Genomic DNA, 20,812 nt, shown 5'->3' with positions numbered 1-20,812 from the left:
GCTTAATTTCCAAAATGTCAGTCACACAAACAGGGAGGCTTATTAAGAAGAAATACAATAAAAAGGGGCAGCTGATAGGGCTAAATGCTTGTGGACAGCATGTTAAATGTGTTGAGAATCCAAAAACATTATTAAAAAGCCCCAAGCAAACCAACCAACCCAACAAAATTGTTAGGGAGACCAAAAAAGCTGATGTGGTAGAAAAATAGCAAAGGAGCCTAAGTAAAAAGTTTGGGGAACACCATTTGTTTGCCACAAAGCCTTTTTTCCAATTACTTTCCTTGGATTCTAATTATAACAGAACAAAACCCTCTGAAGAGGCAATTTAGCATAGAAAATACGCACATCCTCAAAGGCAGAGCTCCCTACCCACCTCCTGCTACTGGGGACAGGGGTTGCAGAAGCAGAGGGGAACAGCAGCACCATCACAAGAATGCAGGACTTTGGGGAGAGAGCAAATTCTACAGCTCTCTTGGACAAAATCCTCATGGTCAGCGTACAGAAAGACATGGATGTGGCTGGATCCATGGCTACAGCCCATACCAGAGCTGGGGTGGGGCACATCTTTAGGGGCAAGAAGCAGCCCCTCCACTTCTGTCTGGCTCTATTCTCAACAGTCTGAGATCTGCCAAGGACTTCTACACAAAGAGAGCTCACTCAACACGGCCTCTGTGAAAAGCATTACATACGCATTTTCTTTCCCGTGGAATTACTATGTCAGGAGTTCAAATCACTGCAGTGACAAAAAACCTTTTTAATGAACTGAAATTGCCATGAGAAATAAATGCTGGTGGAAGCAAAGGCATAGCATCACTTTTTGCAGATGCAAAACCCGACTTGTTTCTATTCAGATTTTTTTAAGCAATTATCTCCTCAAATCCCAGAACAATGAATGTCAAAAAAAAAAAAAAAACCCACCAAAAATCCAAACAAACAAAAAAAAAAACTAAGAACCCTTCTGTCATATGGTTTCCTCCATTTCCAGTTCTGGTTTCCCCCCTTTCCAGCACCACAGCCCCACACCGCCCATGTTCCATTCCCCTCCATGCCCTTGCCCTGGGCACAGCTGGACAAGGGGTCACCCCCTGCAGCATCACCTGCAGCAGCTAGGCCCAAAGGACACACATCCAGATCGCAGGACACCATGGCACAGCCTGACCCTTGCTGGGGACACGTCTGGGTCCTTCCCCAATCCTTAACACAGATTCTTATGACATTCAAAGTTATTTCAGATATGTTCCTTTTGCATGAAAAGGACCAAAGCTCAGGAGTCATTAGGTGAAAGCACAAACCTCCTCCTCTTTGGCTGTAGCTACCCCCCAAATCACACTGCCCTCACTGATTCCCAAACAGCAGAGCCAAGGAGCTGAAGCTGGACATGACAACTACAGGAACATGGGGGTTTTAAATACCTATTTAAACACCTATATATCGCTCTTCAAGAGAAACAGGAAAAAAGATGACTCTTTGGTCACTTCAGAGCTTATTCCTCTAGGTTGCTGCAGCAAAGAAACTGCATTTGGTACTCTCGTAACCTTCAGCTTCTAGGAAAAAAAAATACTGTGCTCTCAACCTGCTAGAGGTTTGTATTCATCTCTTAATTGTTTGGACTGCTCCTAAATGTACTAAAAACCTCTCTATATAATTTTATTTAAAAGCAGCAAAAGTTTTTCTACCAACTTTAAAGATGTCTTTTTTCTTTTTGAAGTGGACTTCATTGTACTTTCTTTAGATGTGATTGATCAAGGTAACATAAGATCTGCAAATCTGACACAATTAGAAGAAAATAATACACTGTCCGAGAGAATTGGAACAACACATTGCTTGTTCTGCTTTGACAGCTGTCAAGGGCATTTCCAGGCAGATTTAACTCATTCAGCTGGCTTGTCTGAGACAAACCAGTACAGCAAAGAAACATCTCATCACATGTTTCAATTAAAAACCACTAAATGATTTAGTTCAGCCACAACCTTTAAACCTAAATGTCAAGACAGGACAAGTAAACAGAAGCCAAGTGATAATTCAGCTGAGGCACATCTTGGTATTCCCCAAGCACACTCTATTCCAAAAATGGAAACATCCATTGTTCAAATTGATGCATTTCAAAGGTGGAAGCACATTACAGCATCTGAGAAAGGAGACTGTTCTGGTCTGGAAAAATACACCTTGATTCTTGGGAAGCAAACAGGAAATACAAAAGATCCTGTCCTAGAGATCTAGGAATCCAACAAGCATTGGCTCCAAATTTAAACTCAGGCATGAACATCTGTGTCCCAGCTCACATCTCCACTGTAGTCTCAGGGAAGCTGTTAGGACAACTCTTCAGTCTTCATACGCCCTCTTTTCCAAGTCACAAACTGCAAAATTTACTGGATGCTCAGGATGGGGAGTATGATTTTCCATAAACTGGTTACACCACAAACACTGTCAATCCCAACACCTCCATGAATAGGGCCGAAGGGTCTCCATCTTTGGCAAAGGCAGACCGCTGTTCAGAGCTGATGGCCAGTGCAGAAGTTGTGGCTTCTTTGCTGAAGAGGGATGTCCCCTCCTCAGGAGGAGGGCAGACCAAAACCTGCACACTCTGTGTGTTCCCCCTTCTCCCAGCCACACAGTAAGGATTTATAGGCATCGCTTTACAGCTGTTTTCATACTACAGGAGAGACATTCAAGACTTTACATCCATCTACTTATTAAACACTGGTTTTTTTTCAGTTTTGACAGGGTAATTCTTGGGGGACAACATCAGAAACAAAAGTATTCCAAAGAAGTAACTGTTTGTAAAGAGTTCTTGCTGATAAATAAGTGATATGCATCACATTTTTATATATCCCTGATACTTTCAGCTGAAAGTTTCATGGTTTTCCCATTATTAGACAGCTTCACAGAAATTCAGTTAACTGTTTGCAATAGTCTTTTACCCTTGGGCTTAGAAGAAGATTCTGCCTTAGTGAGGTTTCTGTGTTTCTTTTAAACAGTAAACAGTTATGCTGCACTTAAAAAATAAAAGTGTCATACAAAAAAATATATATATTTTTTTTTAAATCTTGAAAATAGTGATTGTTCTTCATATGTTCCACTCAGCTCTCACGTCAAATTGACCACAAAGTTCTTGTCTATAAGCTTCTTCAAAAATTTCTGTTCAGCATTGATGTTGTGGTATTCATTCTAAAGAGATAAAAGGAAATAATAAAAAGTTAAATTCAAACTATTACCAGAAGCATCACTCTGTTGTTCTTTCCTTTTAATTACCTGTGGTACTTGGAAGATCTAAGAGTAGGAAAGCTCTGAGGAAAAGACTTCTCAGCAAAGTTGCAGCATATTCTTCCAAGAAAACAGGTGAGGGACTTTTGCTCAAAACTAGATTAGATTTTCCATTAGGACAAAAACCAAATTGGAAGATCCTTCAGTGGCAAGAATGGGTGAGATGTGGTCTCAGAGAAGACCTTCCATTGCTACCTCTCCCAACTCCTCCCTGTGCTGAGACGGAACAGCTGCATAACCACATTTACAACACAAGTGGTGAAAAAATGATTAATTCTCAAAGCTCAATGCAGGTTCTTGAAAAGCACTCATCAGGCATCTGGAAATCAGATGCATGCTGCCAATCAGTTTCAACAAGCCAAAACTAGCCCATCTTCTGGGCTGTATCCAGATCCTGGATACACAGAGACCACTGAGGCTGGGGGAGGACAGCACAAGGGAAGTCAGTTTACTGACAATCTTAGACACTGAATCCAGTAAATTAAAATGAATACAAATACTGCATAAAAGACTGTACATATACAATATTTGCAACTCAATGCCACTAAAGAATTGATGACCAGTTTAGTTAGTTATTTTTTAAAGTTTCAAGATCTGAGGAAGCTTATAGATATCTATTCAACTAATGATCAACCTTAGCCAAGCTTGGTGTACATTGCAAAAAAGTGCCTCAAAATGAAGCAAATTCAGTGTCAGAGCAGCAGTCCAGAGAGACACAAGAGGCCCCTATGAGCATTGTTCCTGTCCTTCCTCTCCAGGAAAGGGAGGAGGAGAGAAAATGGTGCCCATACACACTGGGCTATATCCACATGGAAGAGAAAACTGGTGACATTGAGGTAAAGGGCTGAGATGGAGTTGCTCACAGTGTGGAACTGAAGACAAGAGCAGAGACATAAAAGAAAACAGAGGCATGACCATAGCAAAGCAGGAGGGAGGAGAAGGCACCACAGATGTCTGCCAGCCTCCTGCTGCTCCTCTCCTAGTGAGCTATGTCTTCCCCCTCCTGGAAGCAGCTCCTCTTCCTACCTCCCTCTAAGAGCCGCTTTTCTGCTTTCCATTTCAGAAATTCAGTTCTTTTCCTAACTGCAAGTGTGTAGGTCTTAACTTCTTCAGTTTCCCTTTGCTTTTATTTCTTTTTTAAAGAATTTTGGCATCTGTGACAAACTGCGCAAGTAGGTGCCAAGGAAAAAGAGAATACAAATAGAAACAACACTATTCATGTTCCGACAGCGCTAGCTAATACACTTCTATGAACAAGAGCTGTGTAGCCTTAAGGATAACACCAGCAAAGCAAACAGAACATACAAATGGTTGTATCTCATGCAGACATTGCAGAATGCAGTGGTGCACAAGGGACATAAATACCATTTATCCATATTTTTCAGAAACAAAAGTAGAGATGAAGAGATTCAAGCAATGATAACACATGAGCAGCTGACCCAGCATCAAACAGGAGGCCTGTGGACCTGGAGTCCACACTTCTATCTACTGAATTGACTTCCCCAGTTACCAGCTATATTTCTCTTAACATAAACAAGCGTTTGTTACCTGCATCATCTGAGACATTGTGTCATTGCCGTAGTAGTGCAAAGAACTGTTTCTGTCAGTGAAGTCGTACTTGAAGCCTGCCAGGTGAACTTCATGGCATATGTGAAATGCTAGTGTAATGGCAATTAGCCCCGTTGTTGGATGCTTGGGTTTCTAAAAGGAAACACAAAAAGCACACATACATAAATAACCAGCAGCTTGATGGGAACAGCAAGAATAAAGACAGTGGAAATCAGACAGCCTTGCTCTTCTACAGATGGTTGGGTTTGTAGTTTGATCCCCTTGTGTCTCCTAAGGAGTAAGGTACTGCCTGCAGGTGTTTCATGACTGAGGTGTTGCCATACTGTCCTTTCCTGGCATTCTCCATTTCTAGTGAGGGCTGAGCCCACACTGTAGCCCTTCCCTCCACACAGGCATCAGGGAAGTCTCCCCATTGCTCTGCTCAGCACCTACTTTCAGGAAACTGGTCAAGCTTCAATGTATTGGAGACCATTTCACCCCATCAGATTTGACATATGTGTTCAGAAGTTTCTAGATGATGGAGATCCAGATGAACAGAACAACATGACATTGCACCAATCTAAAAAAGCATGAATGCTACTGCTACATAAATTTCACTGCATTTGAACTTTTTCAAAGAAAGAAAATTCCAGAAGACCACAGCTTTAGAACTCCCACCACTATCTGCATTAAGAAGAAAAGAAACTTTAGATGAAATTGCTTATTTCTCCCTACAGTGAGGTAGCTCAGAAGTAAATGCAATGTAAAATATCAAGAGCAGGTCAGAAACAGGATTTAAGTGGAAAATTATGAGCATCTAACTGAAAATAAACATTTCTTACAAGAGCATGGAGCAACTCATTGCAACCATCTGTGCTGTCTTGTGATCAAGTACATCATGACTGCTTTAGCAGCAGCAGGGGGTAACGTGATCTGGGGTAGTAAATGAGGCAAGGCTTGCAGATAGTGAACTCTTTCATGAGACCAACATGCTAAGGGGATGCTGGTCTAACAAAAGCTGTGGGGGGGGAAAAGCATCCCCAGAAATGGATGAAACTTTCAAGCACTGATGTCCTTTGCTAAAATAACAATTTTCTCAGAGACCAAATGAGCTGCACACTCTCAGTATCTGCAATCAAATCTCAAGCTGAGTGCAAAATCATGTGCTTTTCTGAACTCCTACCCAAGGCTCAGTTAATTTGCCTCTGAAAACAAAGCAGACAAACCAGCATGAGACAGCTTTGTACAGAGAGAAGGCAGATGCACTTGATGATACAGAATATTTTTCTGTAAAGAATAATATACAGAATATTTTTCTGTATCATAAGATGAAAGAACCCCAGGAAAAGGCTACTAACATCAACTCTGTAAGCCTATTTAAAGTCACAGAACTGAACTATCAACTTTTATGTAGATTTTTTGGTACCATTATACAACTCTTGGAGTGCTCCAGAAATAACATCAACTTAAAATGCATGCTACTGTCCAGGGCTCCTGCCAGTTAGCAAAATAACTTTTTGCCCTCAGGGCGCAATACCATCAATTTAGTGGTGACTCTGCTGCAATGTCCACACTAAACAGAACCCAAAAATGATGGCAGGAATGTGACATGTCAGGATTAGTGCCATTTGGAAATAACAGGAATTCCACAGGTTGCAACTAGCTCTGTTTACCTTTAACTATCATAAAGTTCATCTCAAAAAATAATATAAGCAACACTATTAAAATGTATTATCATGCCAGTGCCCTAGCAATATCCAGATATCCTTGGCTTGTAATTAAACTTGTTCACATTTAATGGGGATAAGCACAGCCCTGGAATGACTCTGCAACACTTTCTGACTTCAGTGCTGCTGGAGCAGCACAGCTGATTTTGCAGTTGTTCTCCCAGGTCTGCTAACACCACCACAGCTCCTAACAAAGAAACAGAAAAGCTTGTTGGACTACTCATAAGTGCCACTCAGGGAACATGAGGTTGGCTTAATGCAAAAGGCAGACAGCAATAGTGATCTTCCACATCTCCTGCAGGCAGAGGGAGCTTAAGTGCAGGACAGCAAAGGCAGGACCAGGGCTCCCCAAGGACACGCTAATTTGAGAATGAAGACCTTGCGCCCACTGTAGGAGAGGATCTGGTTCAAGACCATCTTAAAAATCTGAACATGCACAGGTCCATGGGTCCTGATGAAATCCATCCGTGGGTCCTGAAGGAGCTGGAGAATGAAGTTGCTAAGCCACTGGCTACCATATTTGAGAAATCACGGCAGTCAGGTGAAGTTCCCAGTGACTGGAAAAAGGGAAATATAACCCCCATTTTCAAGAAGGGAAAAATGGATGACCTGGGGAATTACAGACCAGTCAGTCTCACCTCTGTGCCTGGCAAAATCTTGGAGCAGATTCTCCTGGAAGTCATGCTAAGGCACATGAAAATCAACAAGGTGCTTGGTGACAGCCAGCATGGCTTCACGAAGGGGAAATCCTGCCTGACCAATGTGGTGGCCTTCTATGATGGGGCTACAGAACTGATGGACAGGAGTAGAGCAGTTGATGTCATCTACCTGGACAGCGTTCGACACTGTCCCACATGACATCCTTGTCTCTAAATTGGAGAGACATCAATTTGATGGATGGACCACTCTGTGGATAAAGAACTGGCTGGATGGCCGCACACAAAGAGTTGTGGTCAATGGCTCAATGTCCAGCTGGAGACCAGTAACGAGTGGCGTCCCTCAGGGATCGGTGTTGGGACCGGTCTTGTTCAACATCTTTGTCAGTGACATGGACAGTGGGATTGAGTGCACCCTCAGCAAGTTTGCCAATGACACCAAGCTGTGTGGTTTGGTTGATACCCTGGAGGGAAGGAATGCCATCCAGAGGGACCTTGACACACTTGTGAGGTGGACTGATGCCAGCCTTATGGAGTTTAACCATGCCAAGTGCAAGGTCCTACACCTGGGTCGGAGCAATCCCAGGCACAGCTACAGGTTGGGCAGAGAAGAGATTCAGAGCAGCCCTGCGGAGAAGGACTTGGGGGTGTTGGTTGATGAGAAAATGAACATGAGGCGGCAGTGTGTGCTCACAGCCCAGAAAGCCAACTGTATCCTGGGCTGCATCAAAAGGAGCATGACCAGCAGGTCGAAGGAGGTGATCCTGCCCCTCTACTCTGCTCTTGTGAGACCTCACCTGGAGTATTGTGTGCAGTTCTGGTGTCCTCAACATAAAAAGGACATGGAACTGTTGGAACAAGTCCAGAGAAGGGCCACGAGGATGATCAGGGGACTGGAGCACCTCCCGTATGAAGACAGGCTGAGGAAGTTGGGGCTGTTCAGCCTGGAGAAGAGAAGGCTGCGTGGAGACCTCAGAGCAGCCTTCCAGTATCTGAAGGGGGCCTATAGGGGTGCTGGAGAGGGACTCTTCATTAGGAACTGGAGTGACAGGACAAGGGGTAACGGGTTAAAGCTTAAACAGGGGAAGTTTAGATTGGATATAAGGAGGAAATTCTTTCCTGTTAGGGTGGTGAGGCACTGGAATAGGTTGCCCAGGGAGGTTGTGAATGCTCCATCCCTGGTAGTGTTCAAGACCAGGTTGGACGAGGCCTTGGGTGATATGGTTTAGTTTGAGGTGTCCCTGCCCATGGCAGGGGGGTTGGAACTAGATGATCTTAAGGTCCTTTCCAACCCTAACTATTCTATCATTCTATGATTCTACTGGATAGAAAGCTCCTAAATGGGTCCTGCAGAAGTCCACCCTGACAACAGGAACCCCTGAGGTACAACCTGCAGCTTAAGAGAGCAACTACAGATGTGCAGGCTCCTGTGACAGCCAGCCTCTGAGACGGAAAAAAAAGCATGCCTGATCTCGACCATTTGCTGTCACTGGGGACATTTGCTGCTACCAAATGCCTGGGATGGAGCAAGCGCAATGTAGAGGTAGCAGAAGGGGGCTCCAAGAATGGATGTGCTCTACCTAGCTCTGGGCAGGAACGCCCAGTGAGCTAGAGAAGAGCAAAGGGCATGTATGCTACACAAGCAACTGAGAGGCCTGTGCCTCCATACCAGCTCGAGCACACCACAAACATATCTAGCTCAGCAACAGCACTGTCTCACTTTTATACCCACTGAGAGAGGAGGAATTTCTGGAGCCATGGAGGCCATGAATGTTCTATGGCCCTTTAGGAGACAGTCAGGCACCCAACTACTATGCTGCTTTCTTCCCACCCTTGGCTGAAGAGCTGAAATGCCATGGATCCTCAGCAAGCATGCAGTCAAACTGGGTATTCCAGTTTTCAGAGTTAACAAGGGAGGGAAAAAGCCACTGGTAGGCTCGAAAAGACAGAATTTTACAAAGATTTAAAGAAAAAAAAAAAAAGGCCCAAAACCTCCCCAAAGCAAAAAACCCTCAACTCCCTCAAATATTACAAAGTTTAAACCAGAAAAAGTTGTGGCAGACACTGTACAGTGACAGCCTGTCAAATGTTTCTGCACATGTCAGTTGGCTGATCCTGATGAGGCAGCTCTGTGCAATGATGTGACCCTAGGGAACTGTATCTGTGCTACACAGCACGTGGTCAGTCCTGACTGTGTAAGAGAGGTCTGCAGCTTGAAGCCTTACCTTTCATCAGAAACATTCCTTAGTCATAAACTGACAGTTAAAACTATTTTTGTGTCCAAATTGCCAGTTAACTCATTACAATGCTTGGCATCAAATCAGTAAGCACACAAATGCTGCCAGACATATGTCATTAGTGCAGGGCTGGAATATCCTGTATGCGCCTCAGTCCTTACCCACCCCCAGCAGTGGGAAACTGCAGCAGTGTTAGAATTACTGCTAGCTGTGTGCAGGGGTATGTGTATTTTTGTGTGGGGGTTTTTATGGTGTTTTGTTTCTGCTGGGATTTTTTGTTTGTTTGTTGTTTTGTGCAGTTTGGGGTTTTGTCAATATTTGTGGTTTTGGTTTTGTTTTTAAGGAAAAACAAATATATAACACCTTGCATTTAATATTTCAAGACTCCTTAATATTTCCAGAGGCTCTCTGGATCTGCCATGCTCCAATACCTCTCTGGTTTTCCCAATTTTGTAAAAGACATTACGTCTGTGTGCAAAAGCAGTCTCATTTAATACTAATTACAGAATAGGTGTACAAGGCTACCCACTCTTTCTGGATTCCATTTTTCCATCTTTTCTAAGCATCATTCTAAATGCAAACTACTGCAATGTGAGCCTAAAAGATGTTCTAACATAGTCCACTATAATAAAGAGAAAATTACCTCTGAGTATACATTTGGTTGCACGAAACTGAAAGGCACAATTAAAAACCCTACCTCCTTCTTGGGAAACCTTGTTGGGAAACGAAGCCATTCATAAGCTGTTTTTCTGGTGATGCTGGGATCAAGAATCCTGATTTGACTAGATTTGTATATCATGTTCAGAGCCGGTTTCTTCCAAAAGCCTTTAGCACTCTGTAACAGGTAAGCAAATACCCATTTTCAGCAGCTATAAATGGCTGATTTTTGTTTTTTAGCATCTGTCGTGGTTTAAACCCAGTCAGGTAATTCGTTCGCTCACTTCCCCCCCTTTCTTGCCCTCCCCCTGCTCCCGGAGGGACGGAGAGGAGAATCGAAAAGAATGCAACTCCCACGGGTTGAGATAAGAACAGTTTAGTAACTAAGGTATAACACAAATCACTACTGCTACCACCAATGATAATAATGGTAAAGGAAATAACAAGGGAAGAGAATACATCATCTCACCACCAGCCAACCGATAACTCGCCCCCCCAGCCCGACCAAGCTCTGACCGATACCTCCTCCAACCCTGCAGTCTCCTGGCCCTTTCCGGCTAACTCCCAGTTACATCCTGGGCATGACGTGCTGTGGTATGGAATACCTCTTTGGTCAGTTTGGGTCAGGTGTCCTGTCTCTGCTTCCTCCTGGCTTCCCCTCCTCCCTGGCAGAGCATGAGGCTCACAAAGTCCTTGGCCAAACCTAAACATCCTTGTTATCAGCTCTGTTCCCGAGCTGAAAGTCAAAACACTGCACTGCACCAGCCACCAAGAAGGGGAAAAATGACTGCTACTGCTGAACCCAGGACATTATCCACCCCTTATTCCATACCATTCACGTCATGCTCAGATCCCACATTTTCAATATACTCTTATCTTAGTGCATAGACCAGTCCCTATAAAGCTGCTGCGTCCATCTGGTCCATGTCAGGCTCCATCTCTTGTAACAGTCTTCCAGAGCAGGAGAGACTGTGTGCAGTGTTCACACTCGTGAATAACCTGGGCAATAGTGTCCATTGCTATGTCCACCCCTCGATCATGAGTCCATCTCTATGTTGCATCTCTGCTATGATGGCCTGAAGTGCCATGGGCCCACCAGGCTTAAAATAATTCACTGTCCCCTTCAGCAGTTTCTGCAGCTTGTTGCTGGGGACTCCATGCAGCTGCCTTCCATCTCCGATGTTTCCAAAGCACTGGAGGGGCCCAGTGGACTAGATACTTGCCCATACTGTCCCACACACCCTGCCACTCATGACTCTCCAGCCTTGGGGAAAATCTCCTGGTCCCACTATATCGTTGTCTAACCCCAGACAAGACCCAAATCTGACTCTGCTTAACTTCTGAGATCAGACAAAATGGTTGTGGGTAAAACACAGTCTGTATGTGTGCCAACATGCTGATCCCCATCACAATCAGCAGGCAGGTCCCAAGGACACCCAAAGGCCATTCAAAACCTTCAGAACTCTCAGTTGATGCTGCTGTGCTTGTCACTGGGGCTGGTGTAGCTGCTGTGCTTGCCGGCTCTCCCACCGCCAGCTTCCCTTTTCCTGAGTCCAGCTCTTCCTCCTCTGCCTTGCTGGGAAATGCTGCGTGGTCTCCTGCATGCTCCTGGGGCTCGGCGGGCGGCTTCCCGGAAATGCTCTCGGCCGTCGCGGGGCTGCGCTCGGCCGCGGGGCTGGGCTCGGCCGCGGGGCTCGGCTCCTCCGCCGCCTTCTCCCGCTGCTCGGCAGCCGCTTCCTTCTGCTCCTCGACCGCCCCGACCTCCTCCACCGGCAGCCGTCCCCTCGCGGCCTCCGGCCCCGCTCCCGCCGCCGCTTGGTCCCCGGGGCCGCTCTCCCGGGCCGGTTCGGCTGCCGCCGGCTCCCGGGGCCGCTCCCCCTCGGCTCCCCGCAGCCTCACGAAGATGGAGAGTAGGGCGAGGGCCAGGACGGTGAAGAGCAGCCGGACGGCCAGGTACAAGTCCACGGCCACGTCCGTCCCGCCCTGCTGCTGGAGCCCGCCCGTATTACAAGCCATTGCCATAAAGCACAGTGAGACAAGAACCTTAGCCCAGGCCCCATACTTGATAAACACTAATACAGCTAATACCGGCTCTACGTAAGTTACAACATTCTGAAGCTGTGAGATCAAGCAAAACAACTCTGAGAGCCAATAAATCACCATTGTGACAAGTGACTATTAATCTGGTCAGATCTGTCGTTATCTCAACCCTTCGTGCCCCACGTTGGGCGCCAAAAAGAACTGTCGTGGTTTAAACCCAGTCAGGTAATTCGTTCGCTCACTTCCCCCCCTTTCTTGCCCTCCCCCTGCTCCCGGAGGGACGGAGAGGAGAATCGAAAAGAATGCAACTCCCACGGGTTGAGATAAGAACAGTTTAGTAACTAAGGTATAACACAAATCACTACTGCTACCACCAATGATAATAATGGTAAAGGAAATAACAAGGGAAGAGAATACATCATCTCACCACCAGCCAACCGATAACTCGCCCCCCCAGCCCGACCAAGCTCTGACCGATACCTCCTCCAACCCTGCAGTCTCCTGGCCCTTTCCGGCTAACTCCCAGTTACATCCTGGGCATGACGTGCTGTGGTATGGAATACCTCTTTGGTCAGTTTGGGTCAGGTGTCCTGTCTCTGCTTCCTCCTGGCTTCCCCTCCTCCCTGGCAGAGCATGAGGCTCACAAAGTCCTTGGCCAAACCTAAACATCCTTGTTATCAGCTCTGTTCCCGAGCTGAAAGTCAAAACACTGCACTGCACCAGCCACCAAGAAGGGGAAAAATGACTGCTACTGCTGAACCCAGGACAGCATCTCTAACCAGAATAAAATCCAAGGGCAGGAGGTTGAAGAAGGAGTGCTGAACCTCCCAAAGTTCAGCAAAGACATGCGCAAATTGTACTCCTGCAATAGGATAACCCACTGCAGCAGCAGAGACTGGGGCCAGCTGCCTGGAAAACAGCTTTGCAGAAAGGTCCCTGATGGACCAGCTGTATGCCCCGGAGGCAGTAAACGCGAATTGTGTGCTTGGCCACATTAGTAAGAGCATAAGGAACACGTAGACAGATGTTATCATTTTCAAAGCACTTTGCACTGTGCTTTTCTGAGATCTCACAAATGCTGTTTTGGGTTCTCCCCTTTTGTGCAAGTGTCAAACTTGGGCAAGCTCAGCAGGCAGCCACTAAAATGGCCAAGGCGCCAGAGAGCAGGGCAAACAAGAGGGTCTGAGAAAACTGTTTTCTCAGACTCTTTTCAGATGCACACAGTGAAAAGATGAGAAATTCTTTCCTGTGAAGGCACTGCAGCACTGAAACAGACATTACAGAAATATCCCTGGAAATACTCAAAATTTACCTGGACCATGCCCTGAGAGCCTGGCATGGCTTTGAACTTGGCCTTCCTTTCTTTCAACAAGGTTTTGGACTAAAGACCTCCAAAGAGAGGTCCCTTCCAACATTATTCTGCAATTCCACCAAGTGTGCAGGATAAAATAATCTGGGAAATGGCTGGAACATGCATGCCATAATATGAAACAGTGCTAGGAAGAGGATAAAAAGTCATCTTGAAGAGGAAAAGGGATGAGGAACTGATTAAATATTTGTTCAACTATATTGTTCTGATCAAGTATACCGATCAAATATATTGCTCAAGGTCAGGCTGGACGGGGCTTGGAGCAACCTGGTCTAGTGGAAGGTGTCCCTGCCTGTGACAGGGGGTTTGGAACTGGATGATCCTTAAGGTCCCTTCCAACCCAAACCAATCTATGATTGAAACACTTGTTGTGAGAAAGAGGCCAGAAACATTTATGGGAAAGGGATACTGAGTAGACTGACTAGGAGATCCAGTGCTCCCTCCAGCTAGGAGGACTAAAGTTCAAAGCAAAACAGGTATTTTAAATGAGAGGTGTGTGGCAAGCTGAAGCAAAGTGCATGAATAATTAAACTCACTACTTTCTGACCACCCAGTATCTCCCAAAGCCACTTCAAGTCACGTGGTTTGAAGACAATGAGAACAACAGTTGTATTAGGGTCGTAGTGGATCGGATCTGAGAAGATGGATTCCGGGTAAGAAAGGCGGAAAGTCGTCCTCCTCCCAACATCATCTTCATACCCTATAACAGGGCCATTATTCATTCTGCAAAGGACAGACACAGAGACAGCAATGACCACCCTACCCACAACCTTACTGTGCACTGGCTGGCACACACGTTAGTCTGTTGGAAAGACAGCATGTCCAGGTACAGGAGGGCTTGTTGGCCAGCATTTAGTTATTACACTGCATGGTGGATGAGCAATTATCAGGTACACTCACCCTCTAACTCTGAGGGATCAAGCACGTATGGGAACTTGGCCAAGATGGTTTAGAACACAATCACACAATTGCTTATCGCGTGTCACTTGAGCAGACAGCCATCTGATTTGGCTCAAACACAGAAACTAGAGAAGACCAAAAAGAGTATCTGGCTTGGAGAATTACCAATTGCTCCATTCACACTACTAGATGATCCGAGTCATACAGGAGGCAACTGAAGAATGTTCTAATATTCTTCACTATCTACAGCATAAAAGAACAGGGATTATGACTGCATACCTGATGGTGATACATCTTTATGTCCGCCTTTTTTGTCTGCTTGAGGGGTTTGGGGTGTTAGGTCTCTGTTGTTTTTTTTCGTTTTTAAATATTATTTGCACAGCTGCCACTGCTTTGGGGTACAGCAGATTAATAAGCAGTGAGCAGGTGGGTCAGAGGGGCTACATTTAAGCCTCCGCCTTGCAGTTTCTGCTTGGTAGGTGTGTTTTGTATTCTTTGGAGAATTCAAGCAGTCCCTGTATGCTCCATCCTTGCCAATGTGACTGACTTCTCAACATTAGAGGCATGCTGCTTAGAAACGAATGTTTGTAAAACAAAGTATGCAGACAAGGGAGTATTTCAAAGTTTTAGCAAAAGTCATCATGAAATACAGAATGCAAACATGACCTCTTTGCTCCTTCACAGTAAGTAAATGCGTACTGTATTTCTGAAGCAGTTTTGAATTTAGAAATGTTTTTAAACGTGTAACAGTAGTCTACACAAAGATTTCCTTTTTAAGAAGAGTAGACAGATCACTGAGGAGCCCAAATACTTGAAATAGGTTTAAAATAATCTCTGGAGCTTCCATGCATCATCATACTACAGAGAAAATAAATGCAAGGCAAGTTTTATTTGTAAAGCACAAAGCTGGCAGGCAAGAGAAGCTTCCTAAGAACAAGGACATTATCTGGAGTCTGAACTTTATAAGAGGAGCTACAACTGAAGAATTCCATGTATTCATTTCCACCTTATCAGTGTGTTTTCAAATGCATGTCAAACTCCAGGCTTTGTATGGAGATTTTTTTATGGTAATGCCTGACGAGTGAAACACGACTACGAAAATGAGCATTAGGACCGATGGCAAAGTAACAAAAACAAGAACACAATGTTGAAGCATAAAGCAGACAAACTGAAACGGCAGCTCAAATTTTAGCAAAAGAGGGCTTCGGTACACTACCTGACCGACTAAAGGCAGAAGGGCTGTTTAACCAGTTACCATCTCACTTCTTGCAAAGGAGAAACTGATTTATCTTTTTCTTAATGTGCAGAAAATTGTTATAATTAGCCAAATACTGCATTTTCAGTTTGCTTGACATTTGAGCTTTTTTCCTCCCCTCTCCTTGCCTGTTCCTCTCTAAGCAGTTCCCCAGTTTCCCCAGCCCAACCCAGTCTTCTTCAGAGCACAGCATTCTCTGGTCTGTCAAAGCATCTTATAAACTTCCAATGTGAACTAACATGCTTGAGAAAAATGGGCAGACATCAACATCATCCTCCATGCATAAACATTTAATTCACTCCAAGCAATGCACAAACCAGCAGAGGGGTAAGAGGTGTGGTATGGAAGGTCAGAGGCAGAGCTGCCCAGGATGCTGCTCACAGCAAGGGCCACGTGCTTGGACCTATCCCTGATGGCAGCATCTTGCACATGTGTATCTCTGTACATGAGTCAGACTTACCACCCAGTGATCTCTCCTCCCCTGTATCAGTCAATCTGTGTAATAAAACACTGATCCATTTTTTCCTAAATTTTTTTAAATGAAGGCTGTGACAGGACAAATAAACCAATCAGTTTTATACATTTGCACTTGTATAATAACTGAACTCTAAAGCAAAAGTTTGTTAATTCTTTGCATGTACACGAAATGAAAAGGAGATACCATTTACCTGATTATCACATCATATGAGTCAATTTTCTCCCCTAATGTCTTATTTCGAAGTACTCCTCCATTACCGACCACGACACAGCGGTGACAGGTGATGCTGTGGAACAAACAGAGCTTTTAATATGCATGACTTCCTTTGCTTCATGTTGCTTTTCATGAGATATTTGCATTTAGCTGGCTTTTTTACTAGTGGAAATCCTGTATCTTTTACACTCTTTGGCCTTTACAGGGTACTCTCAATCCTTTATCATACACTAAGGCTGCTTTCAAAAAAGTAAATGCAGTTGCATTATTTCAGGAACTGCTAAACTTGGAAATTGGCTTCTCTGAAGTAAAACCAGTTTTATACATGTTCTTCTTCCAGTGGTTTGCTGTTTAAGATATCTAACCCAGTTGGTGATATGGGTAATGGCCGTTAGATAAATTATCTTCCACAGTGCTTCAAACTTACCCCAGTCTGGAGGTATACTAACCAGGACAGAGTACGTCTGAAAAAAATAGCTCAAATTAATGTGCTTCTGCCATACTTGTGACAACTTCACAAATCTAAAGATCTCTAACATAAGCTAAAGCAGTAAGATTTATGTTCACGATTTACCTTACATGCCTCTGAATTGTACGTGTGGAAAACTTTAGCCCAATGACATGCACGATGGCCATTCAAATACTGATTTTTCTCCTTCTACTTGAAAGTGCTGCCTAAGCATGTACTAAGTGCATGCTGTCACGACTTAAGAAGGATATACTTAATTAAAAGTTGCATTCTCATGTGACTAGATACAAATTAGACACAATAAGTATATAAAACACTGTGAGCATCAAGTTAAACCTTATACTACATGCAACCAGAATAGCTATTCCTGTCAAATTTAGAGCGTACTCGAGTTCAAAAGCACCCCAAAAAGGTATAATGAAAAGCGTAAACTTACAAAAATAGATTCTAAAAGTAAGATTTCCTAAGTTCTCCCTCGTTTTCTAAGTGCATCTTTCACTCCCTACTGTCTTATTTTAATGCTAGTAAAATGTGTGCTTTACTTAAAATAAAGAAAAAGTGCACAGACAGGCTTGCTGGTTTTTTACTCAATAGAATAGGCCTCTTTTGGGAAGGTTTACACCAAATGTATTAGACTGCAAACTCCTTCTTACAGGACAAGGCCATCATTTTCCATTGTAAAACTGCTTCTTCATTTAGAGCATTTCGGCTGCAGCAGGAACAATGGCAAAATAAAAAATTTGGTATTTTCTTCAGACACAAACAGGCTCACAGCTTACTGGGAATGAGTCATCTCCCAGCATCCCACTCCCACAGTTCTTCAAGCAAGCAAAAGGCTCTTTTCTTACCATAGGGCACCCCACGACTATCCCCCAAATACTATAATCTGTATTAAATGCCCAGTGTGTCACTTTATGAAGACTAATTAATATGTTCCTCCTCAGACAGTCCAACTTGTTTTTTCATCTGAGAGTATTGTTCAACATCAGTGAAAATAGCTTGTTCCAGCCAAGACCAACCAACACCTCAAGGTACAAAGCAGTTCCCTGTGTCTCCTACAGAGTTAATGCAGTTACGCTGTACTGCATGTGGGCTATGGGGAAACTGAGCCTCACAGTAATGCTGAAAACCTGAAGCTTACAAGAAAGGTGAAATGTGAATAAATGCCAGAGATAAAAGGCACTGCATTTCAAAAGAAATGCTGGGATGGCACCTTCTCGCCTGCTGCTCCAGAGCCACATCAGCAGAGGGAGTTGCCTCTAAAAAATTTATATATACATGTAAATATATATTTAAATAGTGCTGCTAAACACAGCTTTTAGGGTGGTGTGACATGTAAAAACCTGGCATACCTTTCTCTAGTGTTTCCTGTGCAGCTTAGCAGAAGCCAAGCATTCATAAAAATATTTCCAGCTAATACCACAAGTCTATGTGACTCAGTACCTCGGAAATCAGAGTGGTGAAAACCTGTTCCATCAATGTTCAGATGCCAGAAAGGGACTCTTCATCAGGGACTATGGCAATAGGACAAGAGGTAATGGGTTTAAACTTAGAACAGGGGAAGCTCAGGTTAGATGTAAGGAAGAAGTTCTTTACTGTGAGGGGGCTAAGGCACTGGACCTGTGGAGAGAGGAGCCCATGCCAGAGCAGGTTTGCTGGCAGGACTGGTGACCCCAAAGGGACCCATGCTGGAGCAGTCTGTTCCTGAAGGACTGACCCCACGCTGAAGCAGTTCATGAAGAACTACAGCCCATGGGAAGGACTCATGTTGGAGAAGTTCATTCAGAACTGTCTCCTGTGGGAGGGACCCCGCGCTGGAGCAGGGGAAGAGTGTGAGGAGTCCTCCCCTGAGGAGGAAGGAGCAGCAGAGACAACGTGTGATGTACTGACAGCAGCCCCCATTCCCTGTCCCCTTGTTGCTGCTGGGGTTGGGGATGTAGAGAATTCATGAGTTAAGCCCAGGAAGAAGGGATGTGTGTAAGGCGTTTCAATATTTGGTTTTATTTGTCATTATCTTACCCAGACTTGATTGGTAATAAAAATTGAGTCTGTTTTGCCAATGATGGTGACTGGTGAGTGATCTCCCACTATCCTTATCTTGTGATAGAGTGGCTTTGGTGAGCACTTACCATCCAGCCAAGGTCAACCCACCTCGGCTGACTAATACTACTTGGATGGGAAATTGAATTTGATTCAGAATTTGAAGTCTGATTATGCTTTCAAAGTCCAGTGCCCTTAATAACACACACACTCAAAAATAAAATCATTGGCTGCCTTCAGATAACCCAGAAAGCATCTAACATTAGTACACGGACTTTTTAAGTGTATAAAGTTAATGAGCAGATCAAGTATTCCTGATGAATTGTACACGAACACAGTCATAAATACAGTCAAGCAAATTAGAAAGACCAGCTTTTAATCTCTGTCAAACTCAGGAAGTCCAAGTGGACCAACTCAAACAGGAAGTCTGGCACAAATGCCCTCTTGTTGAACTGTATTCTCTCCTTTGCCCCCCTTCTCTGTATTCAAGTGTACTCAGTTACAATTGTAAGTCTGTGTCCACAGTAACACAGATTTCACTGACAACAATAAGCAGGGAGGGGAATGGTTTATGCTAGCATAAAAAGATTGAATATAATATCACAGAAAACTGACATATTAAATTGAGATAAAGAATATGTAGCCAGGCTGGACTGTATTCAGAGATACTTAAGTTAAATAAACTGACCTGTACTTTCTGTCAGACTGTTACTCCCAGATATTTTACCAACCATACTTACAAAGTTTCCTTTTTTTTTTTTAATTAAAAAAACTCCACTCACCCTAAAGGGTGAAAAACACTCTTTCTCCAAATCAATAAATTGGCAAGAAGAGATATAAATTCAGATGTCTTTAAACAACATCAGGTGTGCTACAAGTGAAATGTAACAGACTGAAATGCCTGGAGGTCTAGCTTACAACCACGAGCACAATACTGATGAAAGTGAAAAACAGTAAAACCTCAGTTATAACAATTGCTAAGGGATTGCATTTAGATGTTCAAGATCTACTTAAGAGTATAAATGGACCCTGATGCAATCACATGGTAATTCATCTCCAACATCTGAATGCAATCCCATTAGTAACTCAAACTATTGAACTACTGCCCTATTCACATGGTGTACAAGAGCATCTTAATCTCAAAGCCGGGCATTGCTTTACATACATTGTTTATGTGGTGAAATACTAAAATAAACATTTTCCTAGTCTATGAAAAAAAAAAAAATTTGTTAAATGGAAATGTAGCTTTTAAAGGTCAGCAGGTTTGCATCTTGCACATTCCACTGAAATACTGTTTCACTCAAAAAAGCAAAAAGATGATCTCAACGTCAGCTTCTTTAGTACACACCCCCCATAGTCAGTTGGGGAATGCAAATTATTTCCTCTGAGGTATTTGGTAAAAGGAAGATGCAGAGGTCACATTTTCTTGACTCAGAATTGTGTAAATGCATTTGTAAGAATTCACTGCTGTCGAAGTCCTAAGAGTGCCCAGCAAGTAATCCTGAGGAAAAGGGTAGAGGAGTCAGTGTTCAGAGGTTACTTTGTGGATATACCCTTAGCCTCAAAACCCTTTTCCTACAGGCTATTCCACTGAAGTCAGTGACACTGTTCACTTCCAAAGAGTTTTAGAGAACTGGGTCTTTACACAGTGAGAACACCTAAGTTTGGAAAATGGCACCGTTTGGAAAGAAATCCTTTATAGCTCACACTATGTACAGTTTTACCTAAGCTGCACACAAATACAGCTATGTATACAGCAAACCACAGATTTGGTGCTCATATAACCTAATATTTGTTAAAATACTTCACAACAGGTTCCCCCAGGAAATGCTTATAGGGAAATTCATTTCGCATTCTGCCAGGAAGGCTGAATTAGGCAGCAGCATTGCAGAGTTGCCCAATAATTCTGTATCACCAGAGAAGGTTGTTAGGATTAATTCCCAAAGTGTTTCACATTTA

General features: G+C 43.8%; 1 protein-coding gene across 1 annotated transcript in view; it reads right to left on the bottom strand.

Moving 5' to 3' along the window:
* Nucleotides 1-1,800: 1,800 nt before the first annotated feature.
* Nucleotides 1,801-20,812, bottom strand: part of ST3GAL6 (ST3 beta-galactoside alpha-2,3-sialyltransferase 6) — a 48,872-nt gene continuing 29,860 nt past the window's right edge. The window contains exons 5-9 of the mRNA XM_062619538.1: nucleotides 16,322-16,417; nucleotides 14,035-14,221; nucleotides 10,130-10,267; nucleotides 4,813-4,965; nucleotides 1,801-3,168 (exon numbers count right to left, since the gene is read on the bottom strand). Coding sequence (XP_062475522.1) covers nucleotides 3,088-3,168; nucleotides 4,813-4,965; nucleotides 10,130-10,267; nucleotides 14,035-14,221; nucleotides 16,322-16,417 — 655 coding nt within the window. The 3' untranslated portion in view covers nucleotides 1,801-3,087. The remainder of the gene's footprint in view (nucleotides 3,169-4,812; nucleotides 4,966-10,129; nucleotides 10,268-14,034; nucleotides 14,222-16,321; nucleotides 16,418-20,812) is intronic.

The sequence above is a fragment of the Pezoporus occidentalis genome, unplaced genomic scaffold (genome assembly GCF_034315485.1).
Source record: "Pezoporus occidentalis ecotype Australia unplaced genomic scaffold, CSIRO_AGI_Poc_V1 ctg211, whole genome shotgun sequence".
NCBI lineage: Eukaryota > Metazoa > Chordata > Aves > Psittaciformes > Psittacidae > Pezoporus > Pezoporus occidentalis.
Note: the sequence above shows the minus strand (reverse complement) of the source record. Positions and strands in the feature narration are given on the sequence as shown.